This window comes from Engystomops pustulosus, chromosome 2, assembly GCF_040894005.1.
Source record: "Engystomops pustulosus chromosome 2, aEngPut4.maternal, whole genome shotgun sequence".
NCBI classification, from domain to species: Eukaryota; Metazoa; Chordata; class Amphibia; order Anura; family Leptodactylidae; genus Engystomops; species Engystomops pustulosus.
In genome coordinates, this window is record NC_092412.1 from 64,284,049 (window position 1) to 64,301,497 (window position 17,449).

General features: G+C 40.1%; 2 protein-coding genes and 1 long non-coding RNA gene across 6 annotated transcripts; 1 reads left to right on the forward strand and 2 right to left on the reverse strand.

Moving 5' to 3' along the window:
* Positions 1-455: 455 nt before the first annotated feature.
* SPRYD4 (SPRY domain containing 4) lies at positions 456-4,515 on the reverse strand. 2 transcript variants are annotated; one of them, XM_072135020.1, is made up of 2 exons: positions 4,270-4,515; positions 456-2,381 (listed from the first exon to the last, which is right to left on the reverse strand). In XM_072135020.1, the coding sequence occupies exons 1-2, from the start codon at positions 4,370-4,372 to the stop codon at positions 1,843-1,845; spliced, it is 642 nt and encodes a 213-aa protein (XP_071991121.1). In that variant the 5' UTR covers positions 4,373-4,515; the 3' UTR covers positions 456-1,842. The 2 variants fall into 2 exon arrangements, with proteins under 2 accessions (XP_071991121.1, XP_071991122.1); XM_072135021.1 differs by lacking the exon at positions 4,270-4,515 and adding an exon at positions 4,162-4,256.
* Positions 3,934-16,482, forward strand: LOC140117855 (aquaporin-4-like). Of its 3 annotated transcripts, none has more exons than XM_072135018.1 (5): positions 3,934-4,078; positions 9,981-10,328; positions 12,829-12,990; positions 15,075-15,155; positions 15,633-16,482. In XM_072135018.1, the coding sequence occupies exons 2-5, from the start codon at positions 10,038-10,040 to the stop codon at positions 15,849-15,851; spliced, it is 753 nt and encodes a 250-aa protein (XP_071991119.1). In that variant the 5' UTR covers positions 3,934-4,078; positions 9,981-10,037; the 3' UTR covers positions 15,852-16,482. The 3 variants fall into 3 exon arrangements, with proteins under 3 accessions (XP_071991119.1, XP_071991120.1, XP_071991118.1); XM_072135019.1 differs by lacking the exon at positions 3,934-4,078 and adding an exon at positions 4,218-4,460; XM_072135017.1 differs by lacking the exon at positions 3,934-4,078 and adding an exon at positions 9,278-9,635.
* Positions 7,692-16,674, reverse strand: LOC140117857 (uncharacterized). Its single transcript, XR_011853093.1, has 4 exons — positions 16,599-16,674; positions 15,591-15,831; positions 9,967-10,323; positions 7,692-8,067 (listed from the first exon to the last, which is right to left on the reverse strand). It is a non-coding gene; the product is annotated as an uncharacterized lncRNA (long non-coding RNA).
* Positions 16,675-17,449: the final 775 nt, after the last annotated feature.

The following is a 17,449-nucleotide window of genomic DNA, read 5'->3' on the forward strand; positions in this document are numbered from 1 at the left end:
TTTTATGGCCACTTGGCTTTCAGTGGAGAGGGGTGATAAGCGGTCACTATTTCTTTAGCCAGACCGGTACTCTACCTGGCTGAGCATACAGAAATGTAAAGGTTTAATGGAGGCGTAGCGTATCAGTTCAAAATTCTATTGAGATCAATGTAAATTTTATGTCATCCATTATGGTCAGTTTTGTCATGGATCCGTTAACCATATGTTTTTTTTTTCCAAACGGATGAAAAGTACTGCAGCCTCTAATTTCTTTCCATCCAAAAAAACCCACATGGATAATTGATCCCTGCCTAGAGGGAACATAACGGATGATGTCAATAGGATTATTAAGGGATATGTTAAACCACCATTAAACCTCCACTCTTTACTTTTTTTTAACAGACTTAAGGAACAGTAGTGTGAATTGAGCCTTAGACTATTCTCCAAACACAGAAAAAATAAAAACAGAAAACTGATCATTTGCTCAAAATATTTATTTTATACAATCAATTTTATTGCAAATTTGTTACTACAACCAGCGTTGATGTAAAACCCAGCAATTTAAAGGGAAAATTCACAACCTCTTTTTTTCCCCCTACATCAGTGATGACGAACCTTTTGCAAATAGAGTGCCCAAAGTACAACCAAAACCCACTTATATGTTGCAAAGTGCCAACATGACCATTTTAGCAGTAACTTATTGATCCCTGCTGTATCACAGGTTTTAATCGAATGAGCATCATGAGTTCAGCAATACAATAGAAAGATCATAGAGAAATTTGGATTGTAGCTTCCCTCCAGGGTCCCCTGAAGAGGAAGAACGGGGGTTCCTAGAGCAGGAGATTCAACAATAATCTATCCACACCTTCTCTTTCCTGTTGTAGCCCTGACAGCCAAGGATGTCGCTTTAAAATGGCGCTGGGCATGGCACGTCCTAGGCTGTATCCTGACTGGCAAACTTTGTGTTAGGGTGAAGCGCTGGTTGCTCACAGGAAGGGCCCCGAATGCCACCTCTGGCACCCGTGCCATAGGTTCCCCACCACTGCCCTACAGGGTCCCTGTCAAATGATGATATTTGTGTGGTTCTGGGTGCCGAGTCATCCAGTCACCCACCATGAGGATGTGGGATACCACTATTCTCAAGACCAATCTGATCAGATATTTACATCTATCAACATGTTGTCAATCAAATTAAATTATGAGAATCCCGTTTATAATAAATCTTATCCTCCAAGACTGTGACTGCCATCATCTCTAAACCTTCTCAAAAGCCGACAGAAAGTATTGCAAGGTTGCCATTCACTGTACTTATGAATTACAACATTAAAATGAAAAATACAAGCAGCATTGTTGGGATCATGGTGAATGGAAAGTATTGCACCAAACTAACACTTAAAAAAGGAATTTATGCTTCACCCGATTGTATATGTTCAATTCTGAAGTACAACCTATATGGCCTTCATGATAAGTCTGCAAATAAAGCAAAGCATCTTCTTGCTGCAGCAATATTTTCAAATAGGACCGGTGACATGGGCCTGGAGCCCTAAGGGGTACCAGATGTGGATGTATCAAACTGTCTAGGTGCACACCCATTTGACAAATATAATGGTAACACCCATTTGTCTATTTAAATACTGACCAGATTTCGTCTTTCGGCACAACATCACCAAATGTCTTCAGTCTTTGGAAAAATGAGAAATCTTCAGGTTTACATTGTTTACAACTGAAATACTGAAGAAATTAAAGCAAAGCGTAAATACAACTTTTATACTGTATGTCATGGAATAAGAAATGTTTAGCTTTTGAATGCCAGGATATGATTTTGGCTGCAGAGGCACTTTTATTATAATACTTTATACTGCTTTATAGATTGTCAGGGACATCCAAGCCTGAGTGGGTAAGAAGTTCACCATCCCACAAGGCAAACGCTGGCACGATTGGGCCTCGAAAGTCTGCATTGAGAGTATGGATGAGGGAGCCTTTTTCAGGGTCCACCAGACTAAGTTTTCCACCTTTATAGTCCACCAGAAGGCCCACTTTGCTTGGATGGCCAATGTTGGTAACGGGAATTATTTTATTTGCAATCATTCCATTCCATTTTTTATGGCTGTACGCAAAGACCCATGACCGGTTGCTTACACCAATGCATTCATCTCTGGACATGTCAGCATCTGCCACACCGACGCGGAACTCACTGGACTTCTTCACAGTCACCTCCCAATAATGACGACCACTGACAATTGGGGTATCTCCAAGAACAACAGCCCATTCACGAAAACGTTCAGGATTCTGAGGAACTTTAGAGGGGTCAATACCTATAATACGGTAGATGACCCCAGCGTCTTTCTTGAACAGGTCCAGGCTACTGTGGGCAGTTTTCTCATCTAGTTTGAAGGATATTTCTGTATCAGGGTAAACATCAAAAAAACAAAATTAGGTTCACGTAATTAAAACTTACAACTTAAGTGCATTATCTTCTTTAACCCCTTGCCATAGCCGGTAAGTCTTTGCTGCAGATTCCCGCCGATCACCGCCAGCAATGCTGCCGGTGGCTTCAAAAAGATGGCGGCACATGGGCGATCCGAAGACCCAAGGCTGTCTCGTTTGAACCCATTCATTATATTATCAGCACATTGTAATGAATGAGGAGGAAAATCCCCATATACTGTCATACTGTAGTATGGCAGTATATGGTAGGATCGATCAGACAACCTAAGGTTAAAGTACCCTAGGGAGTCTGAAAAATATAATAAAAAAAACAAAAAAAAATTCTAATCACTCCCCCTTTCCCTAGAACTGATATAAATATTAATAAACAGTATAAATCATAAACTCATTAGGTTCGCCGCGTCCGAAAATGCCCGATCTATCAAATAAAGTTTTTTCACTGCATTTAACCCTGTAACAGAAAATAGCCGACAAAGTCAAAAAAGGTCGTACAGTCCTAAAAATGATAGCAATGAAAACAGCATCAAAAGTCGCAAAAAATTTACACCACCCACAGCTCCGTACACCAAAGTATGAAAAAGTTATTACCGCCAGATGATGGCAAAAAATTTTTTAAAAAAAATTGTACAGGAGGTTTTAATTTTTGTAAATGTATGAAAACATAAAACCTATACAAATTTGGTATCCCCGTGACCGCACCGACCCAAAGAATAAAGTAGACCTGTCATTTGTAGCGCACAGTGAAAGCCGTAAAATCCAAGCCCACAAGAAAACGTTGCAAATGCGTTTTTTCACTATTTTCACTGCATTTGGAATTTTTTGGGAATATTAAATACCGTCACTATGAAGGTTAATTTATTACGCAAAAAATGATCCGTCACAGAGCTCTTTATGTGGAAAAATTAAAAAGTTATAGATTTTTGAAGGTGGTGAGTAAAAAATGGAAGTGAAAAAACTAAAAAGGGCCAGGTCGTTAAGGGGTTAATAAGCATAATGAAAAGACTATGGAAATCTACAGAGAAAGGAAGGTGAATTGAAGACCTTCCCTTTTTAGTTCCTGTTAAACCCAAAATCCAGCACACCCACCAATGGTGTTTAGACAAATTTTTACCCAAGGTGAAAAGTCGCAATTATTTTCGTAAATAAAACTGCAGTCGAGAGGAGGCGTAGGCAAGGGGTTGTTTAAGCATTTGAGACTAAAGCCTCATAAAACCACTAGACACACATTTCCAGGCTTAGGGTGATGTCACAATTCATGTTTTGGACCGTTTTAAAGCATGCGTTTTAAGTTCGTTTTTAAAACGCATACGTTTTTGTATGTTTACCATGACCTTTTTATCTTCATTTCTAGAAGTGTAGGCTGCTGTGCTACAGATTAAAAGCATCCAAATGCATGGTAAACTTATAAAAACACATTCAGTTTAAAAATGGAAGCACAACCTGTGGCATCACCCATATGATAAATGTCATAAATGTCCCCTCTGTTCACACAGGGAAAGCGTCACAGAAAACCACTGACTGCAGTATCCACAGAAAAATCTAGAAGGAGGTGGCCCTCTGTGAAGCCTGTGACGTCATGCAGTAGGACCCTATTTACTGCCAGTGGTAGTGACAGAGCCGGGAATACCAGTGACGTCATGCTGCACACAAGGTCAGAGCACTTAAGTGACGTCACGCAATAAGCAACACGTCAGTAACAAAGGCTCCAGCAGTGGAGACCTCCAGTGCAACTACCTGCTCGTAGAGGTCTGTGGGCTCCGCCAGGCATGCTGGGACTTGTAGTCCCATAGAGGGCACCTGTGACCTAGTATGACGATACGCCCCCAGTCTCTAGTAGCTCACCTCTTCGGGAGGTCACGGCAGCATAATTCCTCTGCAGAGCCGTAACACGCAGGCACCTCAGAGCACGACTCCCCAAAAACATGGCCCTCATGGGCGACGCCATCTTGGAATAAGGCGGACTGTGCCGCCCGGCGTCATGTGATGTTTACTCCACGGAGGAAGGCAGGCAGGACGGCGGCCTCCTAGTGGTGGTGAGGGCACGGGAGGCCACGTAGTGATGGGGCTGTCACTGCACTCACATACTATACAGTGTGCAACCCGCCCCGCTCACACCAGTCATGGCCATAAGGGGGCGTTCAAACTGTGCAGAAAAAACACATCCCACGTTTTTTATTTTCCAGGTTAGCCTTATAGTAGCGTTACATTTATCTCACTCCCTCAAACTTCTTGCATGTATAATACGTACACGGAAGCTGCAGTGATAGTCCAGATAGCAGCCACTCTCTGACTTAGGGTGAAGACACACGTGGCGTTTTTAGGCCGTTTTTCGTGAAAAACGCATGCGTTTTTGACAGGTTTGAGCTATTAACTTAATTCAAACTGGTCAAAAAGGCATGCGTTTTTTACAATCTGAAAACGCACTAACTAAAAACGCCACGTGTATCTTCACCCTTAGGGAACGTCTTAGACTGGGTTTTGAAGCGAAATTCTCACCCCATGATTTCCAAAATCCACTTATTACCCACCATATACAGAAGCCATTGTCTGCTGCTGGTCATTAATATGAGATCTGAGCTTTGATTGGTTACTACAGACAATGAGTATAAGACGTGTATGTGTGAGGTAAGATGTGAGGTAATATGATAGTGATGGTTTGTGTCACATGCGATCAGATTGTGGCGCAGCTGCACCGGCTTTTATTCGGCAGAAATTGGGGGGAGGGGGTGCTGTTGGACGATCCGACTGATTTGGGCAAAGAGTGGGATTTAACTTTCAAATTGTGTCGCAAGATAGAGAGACAGGCAGGGAGAGTGAGTGAGTGACAGAGAGATAGTCGGGAAGAGTGAGTGAAAGAGAGACAGACAGGGAGAGTGCGTAAGTGAGAGAGAGACAGCCAGTGAGTGTGAGTGAGAAAGATGGGGAGAGTGAGTGACTGAGTTAGAGTCAGGCAGGGAGTGTGAGTGAGAGACAGACATGGAGAGTAACTGAGAGACAGGCAGGGAGAGTGACTTACAGAGAGGGAGAGATAGATGCATGGATAGATAATATTTTTTGTTAACCAATTCTATTTTGTTATAGCTAAGAGCAGTTATTTACTATTCCGGGATCTACAGCTAGTCTAATATGTAAAAATTAAAGGGGTTATCCGGGTCTTAAAAATTACTGAGGGCCGGGCTGGGGAGGGCCGCGTTGTGGCCCGTCTTCTCTGTGCGCCGGTTTCATTACAAGCTCCCATTCCACACCATCTCCCTGCGCTTACGCTGGGAGATAGGGACGGATGGGAGGAGCCGGCCACATCGCGGACCGGAAGCTCTCTGTGCGTGGCTTCTGTGCCCCTGTAAACAAACAGGGGCGCGGATCGAAGGGATTAAATAGCCAGGCCCAGCCCTGCCCTCAGTCATTTTTAAAACCCAGATAACCCCTTTAAAACCTTGTATAGGAAAAAAAAAGATTTTTTGGTTCGCATCTTCTGACGCTAATAACTTTTTCATACTTTGGTGTATGGAGTTGTGTTAGGTGTCATTTTTTGCGAGATGAGCTGATGTTTTAATCTTTTGATCACACCCCTTATATATCAACCACTAAGATAACTCAAGCAAGCCCAAAGCATTAAAAAATACGTTTCCAGACATAATGGGGTACTCCCATAAAGACAAGTTTCTTAACCGGTTCGCGGGCCGAGCCCTCTCCATGGCCGGTAAGGATTAAGGCTCCGCAGTGAGCTGAAACGCCTAGGTCTCCACAACTGTTACCTACACCCTATATGCACAGGTCTTGTGCGTTTTTTTAATGGATACCGAATAAAGCTATTTTTTGGATTTTACCCTCAAAGTGCTTTTCTTATGTTCTTCTTGGATTTACTTTATTCTTTGGGTCGGTACGATTACGTGGATACCAAATTTGTATAGGTTTTATATTGTTTTCATACATTTAAAAAAATTAAAACCTCCTGTACAAAATTTTTTGGGGGGATTTTGCCATCTTCTGGCGCTGATAACTTTTTCATACTTTAGTGTATGGAGCTGTGGGTGGTGTTGTTTTTTGCGGATTTTGATGACGTTTACAATATTATCATTTTTAGGACTGTACGACCTTTTGATCACTATTTATAGAATTTTTAATTTTTTTTTTAAACAACAAAAAAGTGCCATTTTCGACTTTGGGCGCGATTTTCCGTTACGGGGTTAAACGCAGTGAAAAACCGTTATCATATTTTGATAGATCGGGCATTTTCGGACGCGGCAATACCTAATGTGTTTATGATTTTAACTGTTTATTTATATTTATATCAATTCTAGGGAAAGAGGGGTGAATTGAATTTTTAGGTTTTTTTATTATAATTTTTTTATTTTAACTTTTTTTTTATTTTTACTATTTTTCAGACTCCCTAGGGTACTTTAACCCTAGGGTGTCTGTACGATCCTATCATATATTGCCATACTACAGTATGGCAGTATATGGGGGTTTTACTACTCATACATTACAATGTGCTGACAGCACATTGTAATGAATGGGTTAACCCGAAGTAGCTTCGGGTCTTTGTGAGACCCGAAGCTACCATGGCGACGGATTGCCGCTCCCCGATGACGTCACGGGGAGCGAAGATCCACGGAAAGATGGCGGCGCACACGTGCCGCCGTCTTTTTGAAGCCTGCGGCGGCGTTCAGCGGTAAAACACCCGCGATCGGTGCCGGCACCGATCGCGGGTGTTACCGGTAAGCCTTTGCTGCAATATGCAGCAAAGACTTACCGGCTATGGAGAGGGCTCGGCCCGCAAGCCCTCTCCATGTACCGGGACCCGACTTCTGACGTACTATTACGTCACATGTCGGTAAGAGGTTAATGAGATCCTGTAGTGCAGCTGATCTCTTGTGTAGGACCATAGTTTATGGACCCCTAGGGGTTATGACCTAAACACAACGGATATCTCTGCACCCCACGCTCAGTGTTCTGTGCTGCATTCATATTTTGTCATTACATCAATGATTTATTACAGAGTTACAAATGTACATTTAGACAACTGAGCAGAAAACTTGCCACAATGTTAGCAGTGCCTGACACATCACTAACTAGGTAGAGTGTTTGTGAACAAATGTCACTACAGTTGTAGACTGATAAATTTAATGCTTATAACAGTTTTCTGATTGTTCTGGCTGTTTTCTATTAAAGAACCTAATGCATCAGCATTACGAAGACAGCACAGTGCAGGGATACAATTAGGACCCCCCACCCATACTCCCTCCCCTGCATTTACTCTCTGTGCCAGAACTGAACAATGGGCCACATGACAATAGCTTTTCTCACTGTATGGTTCATCCTAATGCCGGACCGGTGTTGTTTTGCTGATGTCTGTTGTTTCACTTAAATCTGCATTCAATTTCTGTGACCTGCTCTGCGCGAAAAACAAAATGGAAAAAACACACGGAGTATGGCATATGGTTAGACTCTACAGTGTCTTTACATAAGTTGCAAAGATCCCAGTTTCTGTTAATGGAAATTATTCTGTGAACAGAAATATAAAAGATTGACATAATTAAAGACATGGAAAATCATACTCAACAATGTTACTCCAGTCAAAATACGAAGTCCCAGATTCATTATATTCATACATTACATATGGCATCTTCTGATTCCAACCTGGAAATATAAAGGAACCATAGTAAACAATTGAGTAATAACCGTACAATATTATTTTCATCAGGATCCATATATAAAATCCACAAAACAAAATAACCCATTCTCTAATTCGATGTTATTAACAAAGATACAGCACTTTACAGAATTAATTCCAACCTGCCCCTAAACCCAACCCTGCATCTTCTGTCTTTTGGGTCCATCTAACCTGAGGCTTCTCTGAGCTTCTCTCTCCCTCTGCTCCCTGCAGGGGCCCCTCCCCCCGGCATTCCAGAACCAGCTCACACACACTGACACAGACACTGACTTCCTGCCAACATGTACACAGGTGGGGAGTGTAAAGCTACAAGCAGATAAGTTCTTTGTCCTGGGCAGAAGAGGGGGGAGGTATATAGTAGAGGTGAGTTGAGAGTATGCGTGTGTAGCTGAGATGTAGAAGTGCTGAGAATGTTATATGCACATCATGGATCTCATCATCTCTGATCTGTCTCATCTTTCTATATGTCAGATACTAGCCAACACTGCCCTCTACTGTGGATAGGGCCTAACTTTCCTTCATGGGAAAATCCCTTTAAAGAAGAGCAGATCCTGCCAGAGGAGGCACACACCAGTATGTTAGTGTACTTGGTTTATAATCCTTGATCCTGGTGGTAGATGTCCTTTAAATACAGTTTACAATATTCTAAGATCTATAAATTATATATTATAAAAATGTTGCTAAGAGATAAAAAAAAGTTTAAAATGTTCTGTATATTATACCCGTTTATCTATGAACACTGGCCACAAAAATATCTACTACTTCAAAGATTATTTTTTTGAATTCTCAAAACTTTATTTGTCTCTGCAAAATACATATGTCAATAGTCAAAATAAAAGTTAATCCCAGAGAACGCCATCAAGTCTGAAGTGGCCCCAAGGTCTGTTCTAGCATAGAAGAAGATATCAGTCCTATTTTATGACAACAAGAGATGATCCATGACTAAAACGAATAAAACATGTTTTTCACAGCAGAATAGTGGGATTGGTTTATTTGTCTAAACACTTGTTTACATTTTTTTCTTTGATGTTATTGTATGTTTGTCCAATTTTCTCCCCCTGAAGATAAAAGAGATTCATTATAGATATCACAATAGTCACCATGGCAGCGGAAACGATAGGGCCCGGTCCGAACAGCTGCACTGCTCACCTTGCCATTCACATTGTAATAGTAGTCACCACAGCAACTATGGCTTTGACTAATCATTTCCAGCTATACACTTTATACTGGAGAGTGGTCCAGGGATTTACCCTGTGGTTTATCAATATCTATGGAAAGTTGCTTATTTAATTTTCCTCACAATGATTTTTTTAACTATAGTTTAGTTTGTCTAGAATGTTCAAATTTATTCTGACTGGCCAAAAATGATATAGAAAGATAAAAGGAAAAATGTTATGTATAGTACACGTCTTTAGGAGGAGTTACGCTCATAGAGGAGGGCAATCTTCAGAAGCGGAGGATATAAAATAAGAGCTTCAGGTCACAAATTCATCCACATCACCATTAGCATTGAGAGACGATGGTTATCAAAGAGGTAGCAGCGTCTCTATTTTATCAACTCGATCTTCATGGGTAGAATTTGACAGCTTCCTTTTAACTATTATCAGACTATTCTTTCCTTAAATGATTACCTGTATTATCTGCATAATACTATTATGTATACTACTTACTGTACTTGTAGGTTACCTGTTGATGCACTTACCTGAATTTGTTAGTGCATATGGAAGATATTTACTACATTATGTATTGTGCAAGGCATGCAGAATCACTTAAAACTAAAATAACTATGCAAAAAGTTGTTTTATTCCAACCTATTTTAAGAAGCGTTGTATATTTAAAGAATTCCACATAAATGTACCACTTACCTTTTGTTTTGCAGGAATTGAGACAACATCGATTTTGGCGCTCGGTTTTGGCAGAGTTTTTGGGAACTTTTATGCTGCTAACAGTGGCGCTCGGATCATCTTGTTTGGGAATTAGAACTTCACAATCCATGGCTCCACCTATAGCTTCAGGGCTGTCACTTGTTAGCCTGGTGCAGAGTTTTGGTGAAATAAGTGGCGCCCATTTAAACCCAGCAATCACTTCTGCTTTGGTATGTGCACGAAAATTGGATATTCTTCATGGTCTTGCCTTTGCCATAGCTCAGTGTCTTGGTGGAATATGTGCCTCTGCCATTTATTACGCATCTCTTCCTTCATCTGTCTTCAATCAGCTTACTACTACGGTAAGATTTAGATCACATACAAGGTTAATTATACATATTGCTTAATTTACCAATATTTTCAATAAATAAAAATCCATCCCTGCTTTTACTTAAAAATATAAATGTACAGGCTGTCCCCGGGTTACATACAAGGTTCTGTAGGTTTGTTCTTAAGTTGAATTTGTAAATCGGAACAGTATATTTTATAATTGTAACCCCAGCAAATTTATTTTGGTCTCTGTGATAATTGGATTTTAAAAAAGGTTGGGTTGTCATCAGAACCAGGATTAACAATAAAACTTAATCACAGATACATTTGATAACTGTTACAGCTGTTTATTGTAGCCTAGGGCTAAAGAAAAGTAAATTACCAATATCCAGAGGTCTATTTGTAACTAGGGGTCGTCTGTAAGTTAAGTGTTCTTAAGTAGGGGACCGCCTGTACATTCTTCAAGAGGTTTATTCTATAAGAGAAAGGACACATTGCAGTATTTGCCGTAACCAGGTCTAGACTGGAAGCCCTTAATGTGTTACATGTAACTTTTTCCTTTTGTATTATTTAACATCAAGGCACTAGGGTTTTTTCTTTTTTTGCTATATTTTCCCTGTATGTGTGCATGGTATCTTTTACCTTTTGTATTATTTAACATCAAGGCACTAGGGTTTTTTCTTTTTTTGCTATATTTTCCCTGTATGTGTGCATGGTATCTTTTACCTTTTGTATTATTTAACATCAAGGCACTAGGGTTTTTTCTTTTTTTGCTATATTTTCCCTGTATGTGTGCATGGTATCTTTTACCTTTTGTATTATTTAACATCAAGGCACTAGGGTTTTTTCTTTTTTTGCTATATTTTCCCTGTATGTGTGCATGGTATCTTTTACCTTTTGTATTATTTAACATCAAGGCACTAGGGTTTTGATGTAAAAAACTAAATTAAGAAACCTGCATTTGTCTCCTTTGCCTCAAAAAGAAATGTGCCTACAAATCATAACATTTGTACCATAAGTTTTAATCGACATAAAGCACGTAATTTATGTATAAAATATAAACACTAACATGTTCCCAGGCACCTTTAATGTACACAGAGTAGTGGATCCCTGACTCATTAAGCTAAATATTTCCTAAAAGTCTCTTACAAATAACAATGCATTAAACTCAAAAGAAAATGTCACGAGGATATTATAAAAAAATAAGTCAATATCAGTTATATTAGTTAAAGAGACCTAGCCCTACCCCAGTAAAAGCAGTGTTAAACTGCTATCTTTATCGGAACATACTGATAAAGCTAGCAAACTCTGCACTGCCATAGCCTCAAAACGCCGAACCGAGCTTAAGGCTGTCTGGAGTATTCATATGGGGGGTGTCCTGGGCGATGCCCTCTCTGTAGCTTCTTCCCCGGACCCCCCCTCCCACACCATTTGCTGGCTGTGACTGACAGGTTTAATGCAGCAGTCACACCTCCTTGGACAGCCCCCTCATTAATACGCCAGACCGATGTAAGCTTGGTCCGGCATTCTATGTACTGCAGTGTTTGCTAGCTTTATTGGAAGGTTCCAATAAAGCTAGCAATTTCACACTGCCACATCTATGGGAAGGGCTAGGAGCTGCTTTCTTTAGTAAGGGTGACAGGTCCTCTTTAAAGATAGATTATAATCAAAGAGAAAATTATATATATTTTTTGCAAACTAAACTAAACTACAGGTGATGTATTTTTATTTAAGGAGAAAGAGTGAAAGTGATGCCATGGAATTGCTACTTCCACAACCTTTTTTCTTGGTTTTCTTATTATGTTATATGGGACTGAGACATTTTTATGTCCTGATAAAATAATCTGTGTTAATTGTTGATGTCTTGAATGTTTGGATTGTAATATAAAAGAATAAAAATATATATATATTTTAAAAATGTTCTTAATGGAAACCAACCACATAAAAAGCATTAAAAATCCTGCAAATATTCGACTCTTCTCTTCATCTTGATCCTGGCGCTCCAGGTTGCTTATTATCAACGCCTTCGCAGCTCCTGGAGGTGACGTCACTCGAGAGGCGTCAATTCACACCTCTCATGTGATGTCATCTCGCTCTCCCATGCTCCCAGCATGGAAGAGGGAGGTGGTGAGGGCATGCATAATTAGCAGCCCGGAGCACCGCCGGGATCAAGATGAAGAGAAGCGGAGGTGAGTATTTGTAGGTATTTTAATGTTCTTTATAAGGTTGATTTATTTTAAAGTAAATAGTCACAATGCTCATCAGAGGCATAACATAAAGGTACTAGATCCAAAATAAAATGTACCTCTCCCCACATTCTAATTCATGTTTTATAATGCTGGACTCCTCAAATAGGGAAATATGAAACTATATCAAGGCACAATTGATGTAAAATATATCAAATAGTTTAGTTCATGAGGGGTAAGGAAACTACATGCAACACTTCTCATCTTAATATCGTAAGAGTAATATGTTTAATCCAATATGAAAAGTGATGTCCTGATTCATTGCATATCTCTCTACCACTTACAGGTGAGTACTGAGGGAAATGCAGGACAAGCTTTGGGGATGGAAATTATCTCTACCTTCCAGTTGGCATTTACAGTCTTTGCTGTGGATGATCGACGACGAGAGAGTACAGAGCCCGGAAGTCTTGCCATTGGGTTTTCTCTAACAGCAGGAGCTTTAGCAGCGGTAAGACTCATAACTAGTTATTTAAAGAGAACCTTTCTCCACCTCCATCTCTTTGCATCCTTTAATATGTGCCACAGATTCCTAGTTGTAATTTTATTTTAAGCCCCTACTGTTCCTGAGAAATCATTGTCATTAGAGAAGAGCGGTCACTTTGTTTTAGTTCAGGTTGGTAGGAATTGTCGTTGCTTGATACTTCAAATGTGATGAGCCGGATCCAGAGTCATTCAGCGTCCATATTCATGGAAGGCAGGAAAAAGGGGGGAACTCATAGGGACTTGGCTGAAGGCATATAATTAATCACGTAGAAGAGCACCAAGATGCTGCAGACCACCTGATTGGTGCAGATGTCAGGTGATGGGCTCCATCAATCAGATATTGATATTAAAAAAATCCCTTTAAAGCATCCTTTCTGAAAGGCAGGTGCGTCCGCGATCAGGCGCGGTTATGGTCCAGGGCCCGCAGTCCGCCAGTCGGTAGTGTTAGGGATTTTTATGCAGGGCCCCAACAGCCCTCTTGACTTTTGTAAGGTGAGTCCTAATTAACCCTTTCATGATTGAACATAAAGACCAAGACATAAGTCAATCTCTTAGTCAAGATCTTCTACCCTTTAATAATCAAAATGCATAATATATATCAGACAGAAGAGTCATCAAAGGGGTGTGAATAGTATACTCCAAACCTATTGGTCATCAGCACATTCTGGGAAAAACAATTAATTAATTGTGCTCAGTTCTCAGAGATCTTGTACACAGATATTGTTTATACTAATTTGCTGAGAAGAATAAGATAAGTGGCTCCAGAATCATATTATTATGCAGCATCATGGACAGACTGGCTTCTCATTACATGTCAAAGGGTATTAGCTGACAGGCCAGCAAACAGGTTACATAAAATGAAGTTTGAATCATGACATTAACTTGACAATGGTCAGGGAACATGGCCGCTGTATCTAAGATGGCGGACAGTAGTCAAGATGGCGTCCGAAACCAGTGTGACCTCCTTAACAGTAGTCTGCGGGTCCGATCAGATATGAGGAGAAACAATTGTATGCGTGTCAATAGCAGCGCAGGCAGATGCACATCTACACTGATGACGTGATCAGCGGCACTACCGCCGCGTCATACAGGGAGTGCGAGGCAACCGCACGGATGGAGGTGCATCTGCCTGCTCTTGCACCACAGTTATCAAGGCTTTTAGACCTTTTTGTCAGTTTCTCGACTTGTCCAATTAAGAGGGTGGGACATCCGTGAGATGGGCATGGTCTCACGAGAAAGGGATGTGACTTGTGGTAAATTGTTCGTGCACCCAAAATTCTGGCGAACAGTTTAAAAGTAGGTTTAAAGTAGGAACCGGCAGTCTAATGCTGCACCAGAATTCATCATCACAGTGATAAATCTGGCACAGCAAAAGACAAGAGTTTTCCAGCTAAAGACTAGTGGAACCTGAGACACATTGTTAAATCCCCCCCGATATGTCACTTAAGAGGTGAAAATATGGTGGTGTTACTATAGGACAGTGGTGGCGAACCTATGGCACGGGTGCCAGTGGTAGCACTCAGAGCCCTATTTGTGGGCACTCAAGCCACCCACACAGCACAGAGTCTCTCACCACCCAGACAGGAGTCAAAGAATCATCCTGCAGTCACACACAACTCGAGAAATGCTGCTCTCAGTGCTATTTTAAAGCAACACATTCTTGATTGCTTGGGACTGCAGGAAGAGGTAGAACATGTGCAAAGGTGAGGATTATCTTTTGAACTCCTGCTTGCCCCATGTTTCTTCCTGTACAGGGAGACCATGGCAAGAAACTACAACGATAGTCCAAATTTGTCCCCCCCCCCCTTTTTCAACTGTATTGCTGTCCTAAAGAGGCTGATATGATTGAAAGTTATGGTAGAACAGGTAGCAATAAATAACTACTTAAGCACTTTGCAATAAATGAGTGGGTTTTGGTTGTAGTTTGAGCACTCGGTCTCTAAAAGGTTTGCCTTCACTGCTACAGAATCTTTTGTCCTATTTGTACCCCTCTGTCAAAAAGTAATTACTGTATATGTGCTCCGTCACTTCTTCTCTATTCATTCCCAGGGACAGTTCTCAGGTGGAAGCATGAACCCCGCTAGATCCCTCGGTCCAGCTTTGCTTTCTGGAATCTGGGAATATCACTGGGTAAGTTGATGTAGCTTTATCTGAACATCTGATTTTATCAGATTTTAAGAACTGATGATGATTTAAAATAATTTGTATAAAATCAACATTGTACATAGTTAATTTGCTGTATACATTTATAGAGAGAAAGAGCTGGAGAGAGAGAGAGAGATAAAGTAAATAATAAAAAATGTAATGTAAATTATATTGATCTTTATTCATATATAGTAGATCAATTTTATGTGCTATTTTGTTTGTCTATATGTTCATATTTGACATTCACATTTTACATTGTAGTCTCACATCACCTGCAGGCATATTCTTTGTTGGTCTAATAGGATACCAAATGGATATGATTTTTTTGTTATGCAACAAAACTCTAATGTCATGTAACATTTGTGTTCATGGGAACAATGCCACAGGTTACTGATGTAAGTTTTCTCCGTATCCACTCACCTACAAAAATTTACGAACTTGCTGTATTTTGGTTCTTTCTAGGTGTACTGGATTGGTCCCACCATAGGTGCGTTCCTTGCAGGTGCTTTCTATGAATTTTTCTTTGCGTCCAGTGCATCAAGAGAAAAGTTGGTGGCTTGTCTCACTTGCAAGGATATAGAAATAGTGGAAGCAGCCAGTGTTTCTCGCTCTTCCCTTTCCATGGCTACACAGACGGCTGCACGGGCAAGACAGTGTGAGCCTAAACGTGAACAAAGTTAACAGAAAAAAAGTCACTACAATGATTGACTTACAGATTGAGAAGAACAATAGACATATTGAGACACATTCACTAATACTTATAATATACATCCCAACTTCCAGCTGAAGGATCCCCTCTGCTCTGCTATTCAATTGCACATCTATTTTTTACATGGTGGAACAATGATGAACAATTTCATATCCAAACAAAGACAGCAAAAAAGGATGGGTTCATGAATTTTGGGGCCTCTTCTTCATGAATCTATCGCTCCCTGCACTGCCCCGACAGTATGCACCACTTTTTTTGGTGTACCTTTAACGCAGTGTGTGCAACACAATTCTGCATGATAAATGTGGCGCACAGTGCAACGCTAATTTCAGTGACAGAATTTGTGTTGCATGAAAAATAGTACAGCAGCACCACAAAAGGGTCACTTTTTAAATACATGTGAGAGCAGTTTGCACATAAAACATGTGCAAAGCCAAACAAAAAAACTGGTGCAAGGTCCATAGTAAATGTGTTTTTTTGTATTTTGGTTTGATGTTATACTATTTACTATGTATCTCTTGTGCTATATACTGCACGTGGATGTCATGTTCTATTGAGTACATTGTACATTTAATATAAATATTACAAAATAAAAATGTATGTATCAGGATTTATCTCATTTTTATGTAAAATGACGTAACTGGAAAGGTACATTATTTTCTAATCTTGAAGACAACTAATACCAATCTTTCAACCGGACACTTAAAAGTGATACGAACCGTTGTACTTTGTCTAAAGGAAAGTGCTCTTTAGAGCCACCTGCTGGGAAAGGTAATATTTAGTGTAAATTATGCATTTTGGACATGATAATGATTCCAGACATCGTGATTTATATGGGTGCAGCTATATATTTTGCTATTTATGTTTTACCTCTCTGAAATGCTGACAGTGCAGTACACAGAGAGAGGGATCTGAGCTGAATGAAACCTCACACACAGCAAGTGCCATTGTTTAAGAGGATGCTCGCACAGCGCTTTGCAAACAATCCCAACTGCACATGCGATAATCCCATAGGGGAGCTGTGGATTTAGGATGCTTCTCCTAGACTGATAGGAGCCAGATAATTGTACAAAGTAGCAAAACCCAGCTGAGATACAAACTGCCGCTGCAACAAAATCAGATGGAGAGAATGCCAGATAGAAAGAGCAATGTCAATACTAACAAGCTCCTTTTATTTCCAGAGCTGCTTAATCCCCATGTACCATATTAGCTGACATCTATTCAACTATACACTTCCTACATGTGTATAACGGTTAAGTAACATCATTGTTTCTGCCAATATGGTTAAGAGACATACTGTATGGGGCATGACATCTTCATATATGACTGCAACACAGTTCCTATAATGGCAATTATATTATTGTATAATAATTAATTTACAAATCTTAAGTTTGGAAATAGAGGAGAATAGCAAGAAATTCATAAATTGGGGTTTATTAAAACTACATTTTCTTCACCTGAACAAATGACATACAGATTGTAGTAGGTGAAGAGTCATTCGTCATTCCACATTTCCCTCTATACAACATTATATAAAATATGAATCCATTTATGGACAAACTCATGTTGT

Excerpts from the sequence above, each read along its gene's own strand:
- LOC140117855 (XM_072135017.1), top strand. Across the intron at positions 10,329-12,828 it reads TCAATCAGCTTACTACTACG|GTGAGTACTGAGGGAAATGC; the intron begins GTAAGATTTAGA and ends TACCACTTACAG. Across the intron at positions 12,991-15,074 it reads CAGCAGGAGCTTTAGCAGCG|GGACAGTTCTCAGGTGGAAG; the intron begins GTAAGACTCATA and ends ATTCATTCCCAG.
- SPRYD4 (XM_072135020.1), bottom strand. The coding sequence starts at position 4,372 with ATGGCGTCGCCCATGAGGGCCATGTTTTTGGGGAGTCGTGCTCTGAGG. Across the intron at positions 2,382-4,269 it reads TGCCGTGACCTCCCGAAGAG|AAATATCCTTCAAACTAGAT; the intron begins GTGAGCTACTAG and ends ACCCTGATACAG.